The 20,258-nt window shown below is 29.9% G+C and overlaps 4 protein-coding genes across 8 annotated transcripts; 1 reads left to right on the top strand and 3 right to left on the bottom strand.

Moving 5' to 3' along the window:
• Positions 1 to 715: 715 nt before the first annotated feature.
• On the bottom strand, positions 716 to 2,436 carry LOC148234863 (uncharacterized). 5 transcript variants are annotated; one of them, XM_088187136.1, is made up of 5 exons: positions 2,187 to 2,436; positions 2,002 to 2,054; positions 1,862 to 1,952; positions 1,710 to 1,786; positions 716 to 1,645 (listed from the first exon to the last, which is right to left on the bottom strand). In XM_088187136.1, the coding sequence occupies exons 1-5, from the start codon at positions 2,284 to 2,286 to the stop codon at positions 1,634 to 1,636; spliced, it is 333 nt and encodes a 110-aa protein (XP_088043262.1). In that variant the 5' UTR covers positions 2,287 to 2,436; the 3' UTR covers positions 716 to 1,633. The 5 variants fall into 5 exon arrangements, with proteins under 5 accessions (XP_088043262.1, XP_088043263.1, XP_088043259.1 ...); XM_088187137.1 differs by having other exon boundaries at positions 1,862 to 1,937; positions 2,187 to 2,430; XM_088187133.1 differs by having other exon boundaries at positions 716 to 1,633; positions 2,187 to 2,423.
• Positions 2,437 to 3,309: 873 nt separating this feature from the next.
• On the top strand, positions 3,310 to 8,771 carry trus (programmed cell death 2 like trus). Its single transcript, XM_088187132.1, has 8 exons — positions 3,310 to 3,486; positions 4,761 to 4,927; positions 4,991 to 5,158; positions 7,657 to 7,739; positions 7,809 to 7,912; positions 7,976 to 8,132; positions 8,200 to 8,356; positions 8,416 to 8,771. Exons 1-8 carry the CDS (start codon positions 3,394 to 3,396, stop codon positions 8,672 to 8,674), a joined length of 1,188 nt encoding a protein of 395 aa, XP_088043258.1. The 5' UTR covers positions 3,310 to 3,393; the 3' UTR covers positions 8,675 to 8,771.
• Positions 8,772 to 9,618: 847 nt separating this feature from the next.
• On the bottom strand, positions 9,619 to 13,635 carry LOC148234861 (alpha-2-macroglobulin receptor-associated protein). The gene is made up of 7 exons (XM_088186236.1): positions 13,352 to 13,635; positions 13,031 to 13,246; positions 11,296 to 11,503; positions 11,067 to 11,222; positions 10,894 to 10,991; positions 10,749 to 10,829; positions 9,619 to 10,682 (listed from the first exon to the last, which is right to left on the bottom strand). The coding sequence occupies exons 1-7, from the start codon at positions 13,538 to 13,540 to the stop codon at positions 10,545 to 10,547; spliced, it is 1,086 nt and encodes a 361-aa protein (XP_088042362.1). The 5' UTR covers positions 13,541 to 13,635; the 3' UTR covers positions 9,619 to 10,544.
• A 133-nt stretch (positions 13,636 to 13,768) lies between these two features.
• Positions 13,769 to 14,336, bottom strand: LOC148234860 (uncharacterized). Its single transcript, XM_088186238.1, has 2 exons — positions 14,309 to 14,336; positions 13,769 to 14,247 (listed from the first exon to the last, which is right to left on the bottom strand). Exon 2 carries the CDS (start codon positions 14,234 to 14,236, stop codon positions 13,877 to 13,879), a length of 360 nt encoding a protein of 119 aa, XP_088042364.1. The 5' UTR covers positions 14,237 to 14,247; positions 14,309 to 14,336; the 3' UTR covers positions 13,769 to 13,876.
• Positions 14,337 to 20,258: the final 5,922 nt, after the last annotated feature.

Raw genomic sequence — 20,258 nt, 5'->3', positions numbered from 1 at the left:
TTTGTAAAAAGTGAGAATCCACTTTTTTCTAATAGTTTCGTATATATTGCTGGCTTTATTTCCCGATTCTGGTAGTCCTCACTTTTAAAATGATCAGACGTCCTCCATTGAGGATTGTCGTTCTCAAAAATGTGACCCTTTTTTAGCTCCTGCAGCATTCCTAAATAGACAAATATGACCGAAATGACTTTTTAGCTCCCTTAGCAATTTCTCCTCCTTCATTTCTTCTTGAACAAAAATATCTGAGATCGCCTTCGAACAAAAATTTGAATAAATAAACAGTACTCCTTTACCTTCCTCGAACACAAGTTTCTGAAATGGTCTTTGAACAAAAATTTCCTTTTTTTTGTGCCCATTGATATTTTTAAAATCTGGCTAACTTACTTCTTCTATTTTGCCACAGAAAGGGCTCATTTTATATATTTCTATATATTTCGCAAACCACTTTTTGCGACATTTCTCTCGACGACAGGTAGGTACTCACAAGCAAAAACGTGTTTCCTCTTGTGAGATCACAGTGATGAATCGCCTACACACGCACGTTTTAAACTGAATAGTTCTGTCAGTTAAGGAAAAAATATACAGAATTTAAATATTCCATTAATTCTAACTGCCAGTAAAAAGACTTGACAGTTCCCAACATATGTGTTTACCTCTTAAACACATATGTTACATAGTGTATAACACTTGTTGTTGGATTTGTAGATACATTGAGGATAATTCGATAAATTTATTAGGTGATAAAATATAACAATACACATTTTCATTCCGTTTTCTTAAATATTTTCTATTTGTTTTAAATGTATATATACAAAGCTATATATTTTCTTAAAAGTCAATTTAAAAAACTTTGATTTTACTATGACCAAAATCATATATAGGGTTTTGTTTTTATTTACATTTAAAGTCACAAACATCGACGGTTTTTTATATGCCTCAAAAGTGTGACTTTATATTTAAATGTTTTTTCACATTTTTCACATTTAAAGTCACAAACATCGCTATGAGTTAGCATATGTTGAGAAAGATTGAATTTTCTTTTAAATGCTTTTCCACATTTTTCACATTTAAAGTCATGAACATCACTATGAATAAGCAAATGTAATGAAAGATTGGATTTAGATACAAATGTTTTTCCACATTTTTCACATTCAAATTCACGATCATCGTTATGAGTTTTCATATGCCAGGAAAGTGTTAGTTTATATTTGAATGTTTTACCACATTCTTTACATTTAAAATCACGACGATTGGTATGAGTTAGCATATGGGATGAAAGATAGGATTTAGTTTTAAATGCTTTTCCACATTTTTCACATTTAAAGTCACAAGCATCACTATGAGTTTGCAAATGCCTCGAAAGTGTGACTTTATATTTGAATGTTTTTTCACATTTTTCACATTTAAAGTCACAAACGTCGCTATGTGTTGGCATATGTTGGGAAAGATTGTGTTTTCTTTTGAATGTTTTTCCACATTTTTCACATTTAAAGTCATGAACTTCACTATGAGTTAGCATATGTTGAGAAAGATTGGATTTTGTTTTGAATGCTTTTCCACATTTAGCACACTCTATTTTATAAGAATCCGTTTGCTTAGTTTGATTTCCTTTACAATTTTTTTTTCTTGGTTTCTAAAATTTAAACTATATTCGTTATATAATAATTTACATTAAAGTGCATAGAAATCAAAATCTATTCTTGTATTACTTTAGCAATGTTGAAAATTTGGTGAGATAAAACTTCCCCAGCATCCGTCTTAAGTACATCTTTAACATCATGCATTTCTGAAATCATGTATCAGTAAGCAATAATTGAAATATATTAAAATGCAATAGTATACATGTGTAAGTATGTCCAACCTATCTCTAACATGTCGTCTACTTCATTTTTTAATTTTTCTTCACTGCTATCATACTCACATTTCACTTGTTCCAACTTTAAAATAAAACACTATTAAAATCATATGCTTTGTTGTAGGTATTACATACTATTATATTACCTCGACTTTACATTGAATCTGGCTAACGAAAACAAACGGTTCGATGTCATATTCTGCAAAAACAAATTTTGATACTTAAGTAATATTTAATTAATTAATAAGTAATTTAGTGGTTTGTGAAACTTATATCATTGATTAGAACACAATATGGTTTAAAGAAAGCAAAATACGAAATAAAATAATACCTGTTTTTATAAACGCCATTGTGACAGTGTCCAGTTGACAGTTGACGTAAAAATCATTCATAAGCAACGTTTGGTCCAAATAAGTCGAATTATCAAGCATGGTTCGTAAATTGGAAAATTAGAAATAGGAGTGTAAAAAATCTAAAAAATGACCTGTAGATGAATCTATTTTTTTTTACTTGGCAATTATTCTGGGTACATCTATCTTGTTTACTGCATGTTGTTCTAATTCGAATTTCCTATGCTGGCAGCGTTGTAAATCAGACAGCTGTCAATAATCACGCGTGTGCAAAGTGTCAAATGCTAGTTTGCAACAACAAATTTACGAAATGGATCGCTTAACCACCGCTTAACGCGTTCAAATTGTGCAATTGCTTTACAGAAATAACAATTCTGTCCAAATTGTGATTCAAAAATTACAGGAAGATTATGGCCAATTTATTCGTCCTACTGAGCGAACAATTCACAGCGTAGGGAAAAAATCAAGAGATTGTGAGCGTTGGCTCGTGCGTCATCGTGGCGCCTGTTTAGCCGAGAATAATACTACTTTAAGTGAAAGTGTGACCGAAAGTGTGATACTCTGACAAACCAGATACGTTGGGGCACATAAAAAGCAACATCCCCCAAGTTATTGTCGAGATACCGCCTGAAATGTACGAAAAAGTCATTGAAAATTACATCGTTTGGATTGGCTACTACAACAGACCCAGAAGCGGCCATTCAATTGATATTATTGTTCATAGTTAATAAAATACAGCAAATGTTCGATTAAAAAAAAAATACGAATATGTTTGTTAATATAGATATATAAATTATTACAAGCAATGTGAACTAATAACACATCACAGGGAAAGAAATGTTGAAAGCTAAAGCATTATATACGGTTGACTTATTTTCTTTTCCGGCGAACGAATAGTAGCAGTAGCAATGGTTAGAATGAATTTAATAGATGTTTAAATAATAATAAATAATTTGGAGTGGACCGAAGAACACATACGTGTACTTTAAATCGTAAAAACTTAAGCATCTAGTTAATATCAATTAATCAATTTATTTTTCTGTTTTAAATTTGCACTTGAATGATCATATTTATTTATATTATTTTAAAAATATAGTACAATTTTACACACTAGCAACTTTGAAAACGTCGTCAACAATGTGGTTCGGATTTGACGTTTACTCCACCGGTTAAATATATGTATCAACAATGTGGCAGGACACTGGTGTGCAGTTAGGAGCCGTCGATTCGTCGGCGCCACTCAGTGGCTCTCCACAGTATAATAAACTAGGCGGTAAACCGGTAAGTTCGTCATTGACAATCTGTAAACGCTGCTTTATAACCTCAAATTCAGACATTTCTATAATCGTTCCTCATTCGTTTGTCCCGTATTTCGACTTCTAGCGCCTAATTGGAATATAAAATAACAATGTTATAATAATTCTTATCCATACTGTCAGAAATGCTTATCGATCGTAATTTTAATAAATGTAGTACTAATGCCTTATTTATGACACAATTATATAAGATTATCAGATGTCTTCCTTTGAGGAGGATTGTGCACTTCAAAAATTTTGTCCTTCATTGTTCTCGAACCAAAATGTCCGAGAAGATTTTTTTTGGTACTTGGCCACTGCTGCTCTTGCACACACATAATTAAGCAATTTGACGTATGTACAAAAATCGTCTTAACCATCGACTGACTGATGGGTTATTTATTCATTGCGTGATGTGTGAAAACAGCTGTTTCGTGAGAACCTCGCGAAACCCAGTTATAACAAAAAATATGATATCTTTTGAATTAAATGAAATTAAAAACCAAAAATTATTTAATATTTTAATTTGTGTTGATAAATATGTTAAAATTATTTTATTGATTACTGTGGTTTTCAACATGTGGGTCGCATAAAATTAAAATTGAATTTTTCTACTCTCTTTTATTTCTAGTTAATTTTTTTTTAACAAATAAACATAATATTTTGATACTTATTACAAATATCACAGATACTACAAATTTATTCTAAAAAAATATTTATTAGTTAAATTTTGTATCCGGTATAAAATCGACCAATACCTTTTTTTAGTTCCCGCAACGTCCCTAAATGAACAAAAATTTCCGAGATGCTCTTTTTTTAGGGCCCCCCATTGATATTTTTAAAATTTGGTTACCTTAAATTATTACAAGTATAAGCAATAAGCAATGCCGGCAGACAACTATTTTTTTCAAAATCCATAATTTATTAAAAAATATATAAAACAGAGAAAACATATATGCAATAATATAAACAGCAATTATGATTAACAATCAAGAAAATTACATATCAAATAATATAATAGAGTGTTGCTTTTTTTTCTTTCTTTTAAAACTGCTTATAACAAAATAAATCCTCATTATCCATTTCATTGCAGTTAGCGCAAATATTCTCTCAACTTCGGTATCTACGGCATCTACGGCTCAATCTTTTTAAATGTATATTACAATTAAAATACATAATTTCACAGTACAGTTATAATAATAAGGGTTTACATGATTGAAATAAATTTACAAACTGTTTAATGTTTCTATTTCCATACAGGATTGGCCAGGGTTAATCGATATTAAATTTGAAACAAATTGCCCGGTATGCAGACTCAAGAGACCATTGGTTTTGCAGTGTTATGCTCCACTCGAGGGTTCGCCTTTACACCGAACCCTCTACATTTTCGCATGTGTCAATCCCAACTGCTGGAACAATTCAGAGAGGTAATATAATTTTGAACCGTTTGTCGACTTAACGCATTGTACTTATGGTTTAACGCGTTTCAGTTGGACTTGCTTAAAAGTGGGATTTAGAGATGAAGAAAAGCACGAAGTGACACCAATTGTTCCAGTACCACCTCCCGTGACCTTTAACGAAGAATCATGGTGCACTGCTGCTGACGCGTGGGGAGAGGATGTCCTTAACGGAAATGACGTTGAAGAACCGAATATACCGTACAGAATTTAATCTTATACATATACATATTTATTTATGGAGCGTGTTTATATTGTTCTGGGATTTCTCGGTGAACTTCTCAATTAGTCATATTAAGATTTAGCTTGTTATTACCACCATGTACCCAAATTTTAGAGTGACATTGGATTTAGTCATTCTCGTTTAGGTGTGAAGCATCATTTCTTGTGTTGACTTGTTTCGGAAGTGTCGACGTCGAGTTGCTTTTTTTTATTATTGTTTTTCTTAATTTTCATTGTAGGTAAGTTATTTCTCTAATATGTATATTTTATTTTATGTATAGATTAGGAATATATACTTTATACATTTATTGACATGTTAGTGATCTTTTTAGACACTTTTTTTAAAATATGCTTTTATTATTAATTTATAGAATTAAGAAGAACTTGTGGATATTAGATGAATTAAATGAAAAGGCAGTTCAACTTGTTTTATGGGAAATTCCATCTCATGTTTCTGAAACGAGGATGAAAGTTAATTGAAGAGAGTTCAGCTGAAGATGATCATCAAATGAAGTGGATATATGTAACAAAAATACAGCCAAATTGCGAAACTACACTGCAAATACTTTCGAGATTATTTCTAATAGTTTTGAAACAATGTGTGAAGCAAATTTATATGCTATTTTGCGAGCTGCGACTGTAAAACTGGAGTTATTTTGAACATAATAATGTATTCAGGATGTGATAAAGATATTTCTAAAGATGATACTTTGGGTTTCATTAATGCAGTAGTAAAAAAATAATAGATGGCCATTTAGAGATAGGTCATATTCTGTATACCGATAATTGGTATACGAGTCCATATCTCAGCCAACATTTATTGGAAAACAATACTGGTTTTTGCATAACAGTTAGGCTAAATATAAATGGCATGCCAACATTTTTAAAACATTCCATTATTGAAAATATCAAATTAAAATTCCAAAGTGACAATTCAGGGGATGGACTCAAAACCAGTTACTTTTTTGTCAACAGAATACACTGAAGAATTGATCAAAAAACATCATTACAAAACAAATTGGTTAAAAAGTAAAACTGATGTTATTAGGATTATATTAAAAAAAATATGAGGCTAATTGCCAAATTGGCAGTCTCCAAAGTAGGAAATCACTCAAAAGCAGTCCTCCTCGACGTATCGTTCTCAGACCTTTACTCTAGAACGTCTTATTCATCGACGTCCTTAAGATTATCCTCTCTGATCACTGCAATCTTATTGCTTATGCCGACGACCTGTTACTTTTGGTTAACGTCAACAGCAGGTTCCAAATCAAAGTCAAAACTACTTTAGCCTTGATCCGAATTCAACTCTGGTGCAGAAAATAAACTTTCCTTCACTTCTCGTTTTAACATTTCGACCCCTCAGCTCATCTAAGACTGAAAGTTAAACGTCCCATTTCAAGGGGACGTTTAACTTTCAAATTTTTCCCGCAAGTGAAGACCCTTCTCGAAAAGAGCTGGATGAGATGCAACGTTATACCTTCACTCCCTCCACTTCCCCCTATCCAACTTCCTTCCCCACAAAAAAATTATGGGCCGAAACTCCCGAGCTTAATGCGACTGTGAGAGGAGGGTGTGGACCCATAAAAAAAGCTCCAAGTGTATTTGTTAAACCTGTAATGTGATCCTATGTTTATTTAATTAAAAGAATTGTTTTAGTTTTTATTATTTATGTATTTTTATTATATTTATTATAATATAAACTTGAAATATAATTATGTTTCATTTCTGAAATTTGGCCCTTTTCGAAATAAATGTAACAGAGGAGATAGGACTGCAGTAAGGATTGTTCTACCATTTTTAAATTAGTTAATCTAATGGTAAACAGTCTTGATACTGTTCCATTAAAAACAATGGCTGTTCTTTGTGAATTAACTGAAATTAAGTACAGTGGAACCTCGACTTACGAGTTTTTTGAGAGAAATGAGCAATTTTTTTTTAATTCGACCTGACTTACGAGCAATGTCTCGATATAGGAGCAAAAAAACGTATTGCATGGTTCTCAATCTAAAAAGTTTTGTTTTTACCTTTACGTACATATTTTCTTTAAATAAATTAAATTACTGTTTTTAATTCAACTAATATTTAGACAATATATTTTGAGAGCATTAATTTCCGAATCGTGATCATGAAGTCACTTCTTCTTGTTTTAAATTCACATCATCAATTGCTTATTCATAAAATCATAATAACAAAAAGAAACAAATTGGTGAAGAGTTCAGCAGAAGTTTTTATTTTGCACAATAAATCAATTACGACCATTTTAAGCACTTAAATTGGTGCTATGTCATATAGATCCTATTCATACGTTCAAGGCTAGTAAAAATGAAACAGCACAGTTCAGTTTTTACTAGCCTTGTCTTTATATTCTAAATACAGCTAACTTCATACGCAAACACAGACTACCTTGTTTATTATATAAACTTGCCAATAACCATGAAAAGGTGGTATTAAAAAGTTATAATTTTATATAATTTCAGATCCTCTGATGTAGTTGAAAAAAGTATTGAAGATACAACTGGACATATGATGTGTGACGACGACGTCAGCTCACATTTAAAAGGTTGATATTGTACATATATTATCTATTATCTTTCATTATTTCATGTTATTCGTTGCTTTAATATTGAAGATTTGACACTAAGTGCGACAGCAGATATAGAAGTTTCAATGGAACAAATTTCGATTGATTCGCCCGCTTTACCTCAATGTGACCTCAATGCAATGATTAATAAGGTATATTTCATTTCTCGTCATTGAAGCTCTCCAACTTTTTCTATATAATAGCATTTCTTATAGAAACCTGAAATACCACTAGAATTGAAGAATGACGATAGTAAATTTGTCATTCATTTTGACTGTATGTACATCAGAGTATATTCCGAGTTCATATCTTCAAATCCTGACAGTCACATCACTGAACTTATACAAAAATATCAAGAAGAACAAGAAGATGGTTAATAATTTACTTATTTTAAATAAAGCATTCTTAAATTAATGTTAATGAATATTTTACGTTCTAGTTTTAGACATACAAAATCCCATCAAGAATAAAAGTAAAAGGAAACAGAGCGAATCCTTCGTCGATGAAGAATATGAAAAAGGTGTACCACTGCACGGAGATATAGCTTTCCATTCGTTTTTGAGTCGAATCAGAGAGAATCCAGATCAAATCATAAGGTGATTGTTTTTTTTTATTTATTTATTTGAGTCTTGTTTAAATAATTTTTATTTTTTAGGTATCATTTAGGCGGAGAGCCCTTATTGTCAGCGCCTTTACCTTGTGATATAAAAAATGTGAGGTGCAAAAATTGTGCGGGCGAAGTGCAGTTCGAGTTGCAAATTTTACCCACTATGATTCCGTTGTTAAAAATACCTGGAAATCAGGATACTTTTTTGGAATTCGGCAACGTATTAGTGTTCATGTGCAAAAAAGATTGTGTAGTTTTAAACAGCACGTATGTCGAAGAGACAGTAATTGTACAGAGAGAATCTTGAATAACTGAATGGGAAACATTGATTATTTATTATATAAATACAATTCAGTAAAATCTACATATTATATATTATGATATTATAAAAACATTATAAATCTTGAAGTTTGTCTTTCTGTTTCTCACCCTCTTAATACTCCCGAATACTAGAATGAATGTTACTAGAATGCTGTTAATTATGAAAGCATTGAACACATGTGATTGAGGTAATGATCCTGACTGACATTTAAAGGCGAGAATGTTTTCCAAAAACCCATTGATTTCTATCGATTTGACTTTTCACTTTATTCGGAGCTAATTCTTAATTCGTCTTGTCCTTCACTTAATAATACACAAGTGGTAGAGACTGACTTAAGAAATAAATACTTATCTTATGTTCAGTTTCAAGTCACAATGTCATAAGCATCTAAATCAGTGAATGTCACAGCTTCTACTTTTTAACTAAAGCATGCGGACGCTGAAATAACACTATCATATTTAGGAATTGACAACCAGTTACTGTGATGTTACATATGTATTATTTTTTTATTTATTTTGTGCAAAACGGGCCGAAATATTTATTATTATAGCCAGATGTGACAGACGAAAAACCTTGAAATGAGCATTGCCGCTTCAACAAGAACAAGCGAGACAACGAATATTATTACGCGCATGCATCCGTATACGTAAACAATGCATTCACAAAAAGAATGCCGATGCACTATTGCAGTACGAATTTAATGTATCAGCTAACAGCAAACTGTCTTTGCCGCTATTGCAGCGCAGGTAGAAACAAAAACATCACACAATCGTATTTTCGTGCGACATGTACGACTTTCTTCTTGTGACTCGGCTCTAGCACGAGCGAATGTATGTGTGTAAAATTGGAGGCTGTTCACTGATCTAAAACATCTATGATGAAGATAATATAGCCTGGTTTGAAAGTTTGTGATAAATAAAACTAACATATTTATATATTATTCATTTTTATTAATTAATCTAGGATACATAGTTCGAAGTTGCAATAAAATATACATAATATAAAAAATATAGATGCTAGGTTTTAATTAAGATAACTTTTCAATTATAAAAATATTCTATAATTATAGCTGCAATATAAATGATAAAACATTTATGGATATGGTTTACTCCAAGGATTTAGATTATATTGCCTATTAGCGAAGTATTACTATGGAATATCCATTGTTGAATATTTGAAACAATCAAATTAATGATATAGGTAGAACTGATTCTAAAATGTTTTTGAACAGATCAAATATGCATGGATACACTGATCAAAAAGGGGCAAAAGTATGCACTTACTCCTTGATCTTATATATAATCCTTGAACATTAAAATGCACTCCGTTACGATATCTTGCACTGATCAGTCTTCATATTTATAAAAATTTCACTGCCAAGATTTTACCCCATTGTACTTTACATTCATAGATATGAACAATATAATTTGTATATGCATTTAGTTATGGAAAGATATTTATTAAAATACATTTTTTTACTTAATTATTATTTGAGTATAAATTATTTTACTCAACATTTATATCATGTAACATAATATATTTTTTTGGAATGAGTATCAATCAATAAGTAATAATCTAAAAAATTCTGACATAAAACATGTATAATAAGTAAAAACAACAGAACTTATTTGACAACCCACTAATTAATTTATTCTTATAGTTGAGAATCATATTATATTATATTTTTCTTTCAGTTAAAGTCATGTGAGATTACTTCATGTATCATTATTATCTCATAATCAAACACTCGCACTTAAAATATTTATGTATAGACTTTTGGCACGCATAATATACTTTATTAAAATTCACTCGCCCTAAGAATTGTTTCAATGAGCTTAATCAATCTTTGGTAAGTTTATAACTCCGTGTGGCGTTCAAATATCCGCCTTTCTAAATCAAAGTGTGTTTTTTCAATCTTCCTCATTTGCTTCTTGATTGTATCGTCAATATCATCCGAGAGTTGTATAATTGGCTTAATTTCATTACTCTCCACCTGAAAATTATTCACATTACAAACCATACATTACATTGAAATATATTTATATTTAAATGAACATACTTTATTGAACTTATTAGCTGCTTTCTCAGCTTGTAACTTCCGCAATTTATTTATTTTCGCCTCGTAATGAAGCAGCTCAATCTGTAACAAAACAATTAAAGTTTAACTCGTATTTATAATGTAATTGTATATTTAATTTATATACCTTCAATGATTCCAATTCATGTGCTTTGAAATCAGCTTTTAGGGCTATAGACCATAATTGCTGAACTTTAGGTTCCAGGAAGTCTTCACTTAAAGGCCCTGCAATAATAGTAACCTATGTTCTTTAATTTGTAATCAAATAAAACTGCAGGTAATCAGAATGTTTAAAAATACCTTTCGAAGCCTTTCTGTGAAGCTTGTCGTAACCGTCTTTCAAATCTAAATGTCGCTCTCTAATCAACGATGCTCTCACTATCGCTGCATTTTCGTTTTCATAAAACTTTCCATCGATTTCGTTATATCTATCCATTTCCTCTTCGTTCAGAGCATCTAAAAATAATAAAATATAACATATCATTCAATATTATAATATCGATTGTTTTGGAAGAATGAAAGTATTTACTCTCAATATTATCATTGTTAGATATATCAGTGTCATTCAGCAGCGAGTAGTATTCGTCAATTTTTTCTTGATGATGACTGAATTCTTCTTTTAACGCTTGGAGTTCTTCAATGGTAAATCCGCCCATTTCTGCTTTCATCCACAGCTTATTCAGTTTCTTGTCTTTGAAAAGACTCTTATTTATATGTTCGTCAGACACAATATTAAACTAAAAAGTTAAATGTTTGTAAGTAAAGCAAAAAATATGTTTGATTATAATATTTGATATCTAGTACATTATATAGGTATTTCATAGGTTTATGAAGACAGTTCAAAATCAAAGACAGTAAAAAAATATCGAGAGTCTAGATATATAGATGGATGGACAATGATGACATTACTTCCCTATTATTTAGTTCTTAATTCAAATGAGAAATTATTGTGCTCCGTTTCAATTAAAAAATGCACAGCTATTTAAGAAAAATATTCACATATATTAGATTGAGCAACATTTTATTTGTAGCACTAATGTAAGGTAAATCTTCGGAGTTTTTCTTCGGAAAAGGATTTGTTGCAGAGTTATTCATAAGGTGTTTACTTTTCTGACTAATGCTCGCTCGCACCTAATCTGTCCAACATTAATGCACAAACAATTCGTTTTATGAAGTAATTATTTGATATATTGCTCATTTATATTAGCCTCTTAAATAAATATATATTTATTCAATAAAAAATATAATATTGAGCAATATTTTATCTGTAGTGTGCATTAAAATTAAATATTTATGCATTAAAAAAACTATTCATTATAAAAAAATATTAAATTAAGCAACATTTTATTTGTAGTGTGCATTAAAATATTTTTTCTAATAAACTAATAAAATTGTAGATTTAAGAAATATATAATACTATATACTATAATCGGTATATATTAATATTTCTTAAATACTTTTAGAACTGTTACAGTGAAGGTATATTTTCAATAGTATGAATATAATTTTTTATTATTTTAATGCACAAATTATTTTTTTTACTGCACACAATTAAAATGTTGCTCAATCTAATATTTTTTATTGAACATAGATAGCTTTATTTAATAATCATTTTTTATTATTGTAATGCACAAACAATTAGTTTTATGGAACAAAGTATTTATTTAAATGCACATATATCTTTAAATAATAAATTTTGTCTAGAATTATCCTCTTATCATTTTATATTGCGGTATCCTTTTTAATAACATTTAATAACTAAAAAATTCATGTTATGCATTAATTTAAATACATATAAACTATGCTTTTTGTTTGTATGTAATTTATTATTCACTGCTTTTGTTTAAAACGTTTGAAATATTCGGAAAACTAACCTAAATAAAGAAAACTCACAAATTTTAGAGCTAAATAAATTTGACATACAATGTTTTCTATACATCCGAACCATTTTAACGAAGACTAACTATGTCAGTGAAGAGATGAAGAGATAAAATTCTATTTATAAAACATGTACTGCTAACAAAGTTCGAATAACTGAAGGATTTCCAAGATTAATAATATGTGCCGTTATAAAAGAGGTCAGTGAGTGTTTTTTAGTGGTCATATTTATAGGACCAATAGAGATATTTTATTATTTTATACAATATTTTATTATTATGATGTGGCAGTATTTTTGAGCCGATGATATGCATTAATATTAATTATAATTATTATAAGTAGCCTTAAATTATGCCAAATATTATATTTGTTAACTATTTTAAAACCTTATCATCAGCCATCTTCATTTTTGTAGACACATCTTCAAAATGTTCTAATAAATCATACGCTGACATAATATTCAGCAGTTTCCTCCTTAGTTCTGCTTCCTTAGTGCCTTCTTTATCCATACCCTCATTTTTGAAGCGCTTATAACCAATTTCTTCTTTATCTTGTATTTTTAAATCGCTGAATAAAGATTTCAACTTCGGCTCGGATAATCTCTATAAAATTATTTAATCAATTGTTATCAACATATAAACACTATATTTCAAGATTAATATATATCCTGTATTAATTGCTTAAAGAATTAACAAGATAAAACTTACAACTTGCGCTTTAGTCCACAGCGTATTCAATTTTGACATTCTAAACGGTTTATTGAGTGTTCTGAAATTAAAATCCGTATCGCTTTTTGTGTTTGCGTTTGCCGAATATTTATTTTCGGCCATTGCGCCATTCAACATAAACAATAACACTGACAAACTTAAGAAACATAAGCTACTTAAGAACTTCATGATGAATATAGATAAATTTTGCACTTATTTGCAAACAAAAACCGCTTTTACGTATCTCAAGTCGGCATCTGTCAACGTGGAATCTTTTTTAAGACGCCATTTTTGGCCTTAATACTCGAAACAACATTTCAGTATTTCTATTTATATATAAATATGAAATAAAATAAATTGAATTTAATTAAATATTTTTAATCAAAAATATAAATTATTAGGTATCTTTAACGCTTAAAGACGCCATTTTTGTCCTCAACAATTTAATCAATTTATTGATTATTATATAAATATCATTGTAAATACTTAAAATAAATTATTTATAAAACATAAATATGATACAACTTAATTTTGTTCCGACCTTGCTCCCGGGAAATGTGGATAATTAGGGGGGAAAACTTGCGGGAATTGTTGATCAGGATATTGAGGGTACTGTGGTGGATATTGTGGCGGATATTGAGGCGGATACTGTGGTGGATAATTTGGGTATTGAGGAGGATAGCTCGGTTGCATTGGACGATGCGAGTTATTAAAATCTTCTGTAATTTGTCCTCCCCCTCCAATGGGCCAATTTGGATTATTGTTAACACCACCTCCGATAGGTCCGTGGGAATTGTTTAAACCGTTATTTATTTGGCCGCCATCTCCGTGTATTGGTCCATGAGAATTGTTTGGGAACCAACATCTAGAATTTTCTTCGGCCATGGTTTTAGAATCTGTAAAATATAATATGTTAAATATTGCTATGACACTGGTATTAATTGTAATCATACTTACAATCGATACGCTTTGTTTATCAACGTTATGCGTATTGATGACTTATTCAGGAACTGATTAGCTTTTATACTCGAATGTTGACATAATCAAATCTAATCTGATAATAAGTGTTCGTAGATTTTTGATTAATAAAATACTTTGAACATAATGTGACAAATGATATTTGCTATTAGTAATCTATAAATTAATTGTAATCGTAAAATATGTTTTGTACACTTCCAATGTATAAATTAAAATATTAAAATGATGTGAACATTGAACCATTAAGACATTCACATTTAAAATAAAAGCAATTAATAAATAAATTGCACATATAATTTATTTAATAACAATCTATTTAACTATTCTAAGCTAAATTTCACTAACTCCTATTCATACTTTTTAAGCTACTACTTTCTTATGATTTACATGGATTATGCAACACTACTGTAAAAAATATTTTGCCCTCTTGATATACGTTTATAAGCAAATATTTATGATTGCTGCCTTTATTTACAATTTGACTTTGATGCGTGCCAATAATTAGCTAAATATATGTGGTATTATGTGTATGTGTATCCGTGTTTGAATTATAATATTGCATGCCATTTCACGGAATTGAGTGCAGTACTGTGTTTGGCGACACTGCGCTTTTTAAATTGCTGCACAAAAAAAAATTCGTCCTAGTCTCCCGCTTTTAACCTATAAGCGTCGCATAACAAATATTCACGTATTATGCATACATAGTGATTAATGATAAAATATTTTGTTTTCATTACTTATTATATATATATTTTAACTATATTTAATATATTTACAATTAATTAGGTTATTTCATTTTTTTCTGTTTCTTCAGCTTTACGATCCATTTTGACGAGCATATAGCATATTATTTGGATTACGGAAGCAGCTGCACACAAAATTTGGAAGCAAGCTGGAAACCATTCCAAAGTCTCCGCGTATATGAAGTTAACCAAAGGAACGATGATGAAGGAAAATAATTTTTCAAAGATCGATGTAATACAGCTAATTTTACCTATAATAATATATAAATATTTTAGAGGGAATTCATAATATGCATTGATAATTTTGCAGTACCTTGTTCGTCTGGTTTAATCTGCTTATTTAACACTGGTCTTTCTGCTATACTTACTCCTCTAGATAAAATTCCGATAGTTGTAGCTGAAATATAATTAAGTTTATATATATTATTATTATTTTTTAATAATTTTAATTAACTCTTACTCAAAAACAGAAGCGTAGCATTACAACTTATCATGAACGCTATAGAAGCTAATAGTTGTGATATTCCACCGCATATACCTATATATTTATCTCTCATTTTAATTTTTTTCTTAATTACAGATACTATGAGGAAGGTTCCTAAATTAAAAAAATATTAAAATAACAACAAATTAAATATAAAATCAACAACAAGACATACCTATGACGTGTAAAATGTTCTTGTAGATCAGAAAACCGCTGTATTCAATTTCTGTCCATTTGAACTTGTTTCTGAGATACATGTAAGAAACACCAAGTTCAGCTAAAATATTTTAAATCGTTATAGAACACGATATTGCTATGTATTCGTTTTACGACAACTTACCAACGTATATCAAAGAGTTACAACACGGAACCAAAACCATCAGAAGTATGTTCCTTCGGCGCGTACTTTCTCTTTTCTTGAAAACACATTTCAAAGCTTGAATTGGATAAGTGAAATCCAAAATATTATGTTTCTTCTCTGATACATAAATATCTTTAACTCTAAATATAACGTATAGCAGTGATTGCAACTGAAATTGTTTTTTAATTATTTAATCATTTTTTTCATTTTTTATTAACAACAACCATAAAATAGGCTTACTTCTAAACATAAGCACACTATGAACAATCCCTTAAATCCTAAATAAATATACAATAATGGTCCTATTATTGTTCCAAGGACCATAAACAAAGAGCAAATTCCACTGTTGGTGCCCATTACGACAGTTACACTTCTACCAGTCTTGAAGCAAACCTAAACATATTATTATAAACTAAAACATTTATCAAATTTAATTGTATTTAATTTAGCATGTTTACTTACATCACCTAAGTAACTACATACAGCTATTAAAAGCACTGAAAAATCTCCTCCGATTGCTATTGGTATAGTGTGGGTGTAAATAACCCACATGGTTGGCATTTTTGGAAAAAATAAAGCGATTAAAAGCATTATTGAGCCTATACACCTTCCTATGATAGGAATCATGATAAGAGGTTTCCTCTTTCCACTGGCATCGCTCCAAGGTCCCAAAAACATTACGATCATAACCGTGATAAAACCGCCGATTAAACTACTGCCAATCATTGTAGAAGACACAATCTTCTGACTTTCTAACTAGAATTATTAAAAGGTTACATACAAAAATACGTGTGTTTTATATAATATTCACAGCCGGATCTATGCATAAGCAAACCTAAGCAGTTTCGTAGATGCGCTTGTTCTTATATAAATCATGAAAGTGTTAGTTCATCTGAACATCGAATGCGGAAAATCTTGTAACTATAAATCAGAACATTGAACACCATTAATGCCTGTAATTTTACGTGACATATATAATAGACTAGTTTATTTGAAAATAAACTAAAACATATAGTTTGTGCATACACAAACTAGTAAACACTTAAACTGTAACATATACACTCATCTCTCGTTTACGCGGTAGATACGGTCCAGGAAATATTGCGTAAATCGAGGCAGGGAACTAAAATTGTAATAAGACTTATATTTTTATCAGGTGCGTACGGTGAGATACATTCCCTTTTGCACGCTCGCGTGTTATTATATATTTTTATATTGATTTTTATATTTATTTTATATATTTTTTAGTATTGATCGAGGTATATTCAAACCGAATTTTGGTCAATAGGAGAGCGCAAAAACAATTATCACTTCTCAGAAGTCAAAATTTCACGCCAAAAGCAGTAAAATCGTGTCGGCGCCGTGTTATAAATATTGTTTTGAAAGAACGATCAAGTAAGTATATATACTAATTAATATTAAACACTTATTTAATCAACGGGTTCGAATGCTATGAGGTTTCACGATGTTTAATTTTTAATTAATTGCGGTATTTAGTGTCTTATTTTGAGACACGATACATAATCGATTAGCAAACTAGGATGTTTTGTTAGATTTGTAGTTTTTTAGCTTTCTTTATTTTATTTAGTATTTAACCTGGAATGAGTAGCTTTAAATTTATTAACAGTTTTATCTAGGTGAGTTTGGAATCTTGTTCCGTCAATCGAAAGTATATTGATATATATTTAGCTTGGGAAGGTTTTGTGGTATATGCGTTTTTCATTCTATAAGCTATTCTGCAATTTTAAGCTACATGTATATGAATGTTTTGTATCATATTTTCTGCTTAGGTGCAAATGACTTTGATCTCATTTATATATAAGTACATTTTACTTACTTCCACCCTCATCTTTTCTTCTCCTACAGATCTAAGACATACTTCTTCAGAATATCCCAAATCTACTAGACAGGCTCTTTGAAGATATACATTTTTAAAAGCGATGATGCTTATCATGAAAGAGCACACAACTCCGAACCACATTGGTTCTAGGGTTATTTTTGATTGGATCGATTTAAAAAACCCTTTTTCCTTTTTCTTCTGAGTGCTATTAGAGAAAAGTGGATCGGTTTTAAATTAAGTGCTTTAAATATGATACCAAGATTTGGACTCACGCTTCATTTTCGTTCAAGCAAGCTTCTTGTTCCTTTAGATCCATGCTTACTGATCAGTCGGCTACTAGATGGTGACTGGTTTAATTTACTTTACGCATAGATAACAAGCGGTAGGTGAATCTGCGATGTAGGATAATTTATGACTTGCCTGAATAGACACGATTTCGACTTAATTTAAATAATATCTCACCCAGGGCCGACTAGAGAAGAGGAGGGGATTTTGGTACTTAGCTTTGGCAGATGGGAGGGGTTGTGTATCGCATGTTTTTCCTCATCTTTCTTGTCAGTGTTTCGACCTCCGATGTTGGGGTCTTGGGCGAAGTCTTGATCTTATCTCTTCCGACGCAGATTTTCCTGTTACGTTGTTCTCGACTCAATCTTGTGACTGTTTCTTATTATTTATTTTAGCTACTTAAGGAACATTAAATACATTATTTTTTGTTACGTTTAAAATATGTGTATGTGTGTGCTCAATTTATGTCGATTTAAGATGGCAATAAAGTAATTTCGATCGATTTCAGATGGTAAAAAATTATTTTACCACATCTAATTTTCTTATGGTTAATTTTTATAATTCATATTTTAATTGTAGTTTATTATTAAGAAAATATATCGTAGTTATCACAAAATAAGTCTGGTTAAAGTGGCTCACTTATCACCACGTTTTGAGGCATTATCCAAGAAGCTTCGATCTTATCTCCTCTGAGGCAGACTTCCTGTCTTTGTCGATTTTGATTTGATATCATAACAGTTTTTTTATTATTTTTTGTGATATACAATAAATTTCAATGTATTATATATGGTTCGGTGATTATTGCGCACAGCAAAAATTCTGATCATTGATGAACAATATACACATATTTAAGAATACGTCAATATATATACAAAAATAATAATATGTAACATGATAATATGGATTTAATTAAAAAATATCTTGTTTTAAAAATATTTTAGAATTATATATAATATATTAGTAATTTACATTGGTATGATACACTTACATTTCATATAATTTCATTTTTTAATTAAAAATAGGGAAAAAAATATAGCAGTTGGAATTAAAAGTAAAATATATTTAACAATCAAACAATAACCTCTGTGGAATTTTCGTGTGCGCAATTTTCGATTACGCAATAATCCGGTCACCATTATATTATATATACATTTACAAACCATGTACATATGTATATAGGATATGACGGTTTTTTAGGACACGATAACTGCTGCAGTTTTAACCAGATTGCTATGAAACTTTTCTGAAAAACAAACCTTGTAAATATCTCGGTAAAGTTTATTAACCAGCTCGATCCGCCACCTCGATTAAAAATGGCAGCCATTAAAAATACTGCATAAAAAAGTCCTATACTAGAAACTAAAGTATTAAAAATTATTCCCCAGTCGTTCTATATATTCATAGATATATTTTTTTTAACAGTTATACATTATCCTTTTTTTCATGTAAATAATATCCTATGATCATAATACATTACTTTTTACGCAGCGTAAATAAGTTTATCTCGTATAAGTATAAAAAATCCGAATGGTAAGAGTCGACTTTGTAAGCAGTGGTTCTATATATGTTTAAGAGCACAACTGATACAAAATATAATTTTGTATCTAAAAGGGAACCAAATAACTAGTATGCTTAGTATTAATATTAATTTCAATATTATACTATTATTTCGTAGTAGTAGAGAAGTATAAATACCTACAGGGTCGATAACGTTGTGAAAGTTTGACGCAAAGTAACATAGTAATTACTTATTGGATTTTTTGTTATAAAAATAGTTAGATTTTTATATAATATATATATAACTCATTGATCAAGAAAAAATATTTTTATATAATAAAGTATAACTTGTTTATACTTTTGGTTCAATCTGTAACAACAGTTTGGAGGTTTAAAAATATTTGTCTTTGTTATCGTATAAGTACGAGTATATTTCCTAATAAGCTTTAAAATGCCAGTCACGCCCCGTCAGTCAAATTGATTACATTTGCATTAGAATGATACTAAAATTAAATATATTTATATACATATATAAACCTTAATCTATAATCTGCATGGAATCAATCAATCAGTTTGATTTAAGTTATTTTTTTTTGGGTTTCCATCAATGATCTCAAACATGATTTAGTTATATTGGCATCAAAAATTTGCATCATGTAACTATTTTCTTAAACAAATTCGGAATCGAAATTTGTCTACCGTAAAGCAAATTTAATTTA

This window comes from Plectrocnemia conspersa, unplaced genomic scaffold (genome assembly GCF_051122295.1).
Source record: "Plectrocnemia conspersa isolate PC_06_02 unplaced genomic scaffold, ASM5112229v1 ptg000005l, whole genome shotgun sequence".
In the NCBI taxonomy this organism is placed as follows: Eukaryota; Metazoa; Arthropoda; class Insecta; order Trichoptera; family Polycentropodidae; genus Plectrocnemia; species Plectrocnemia conspersa.
Note: the sequence above shows the minus strand (reverse complement) of the source record. Positions and strands in the feature narration are given on the sequence as shown.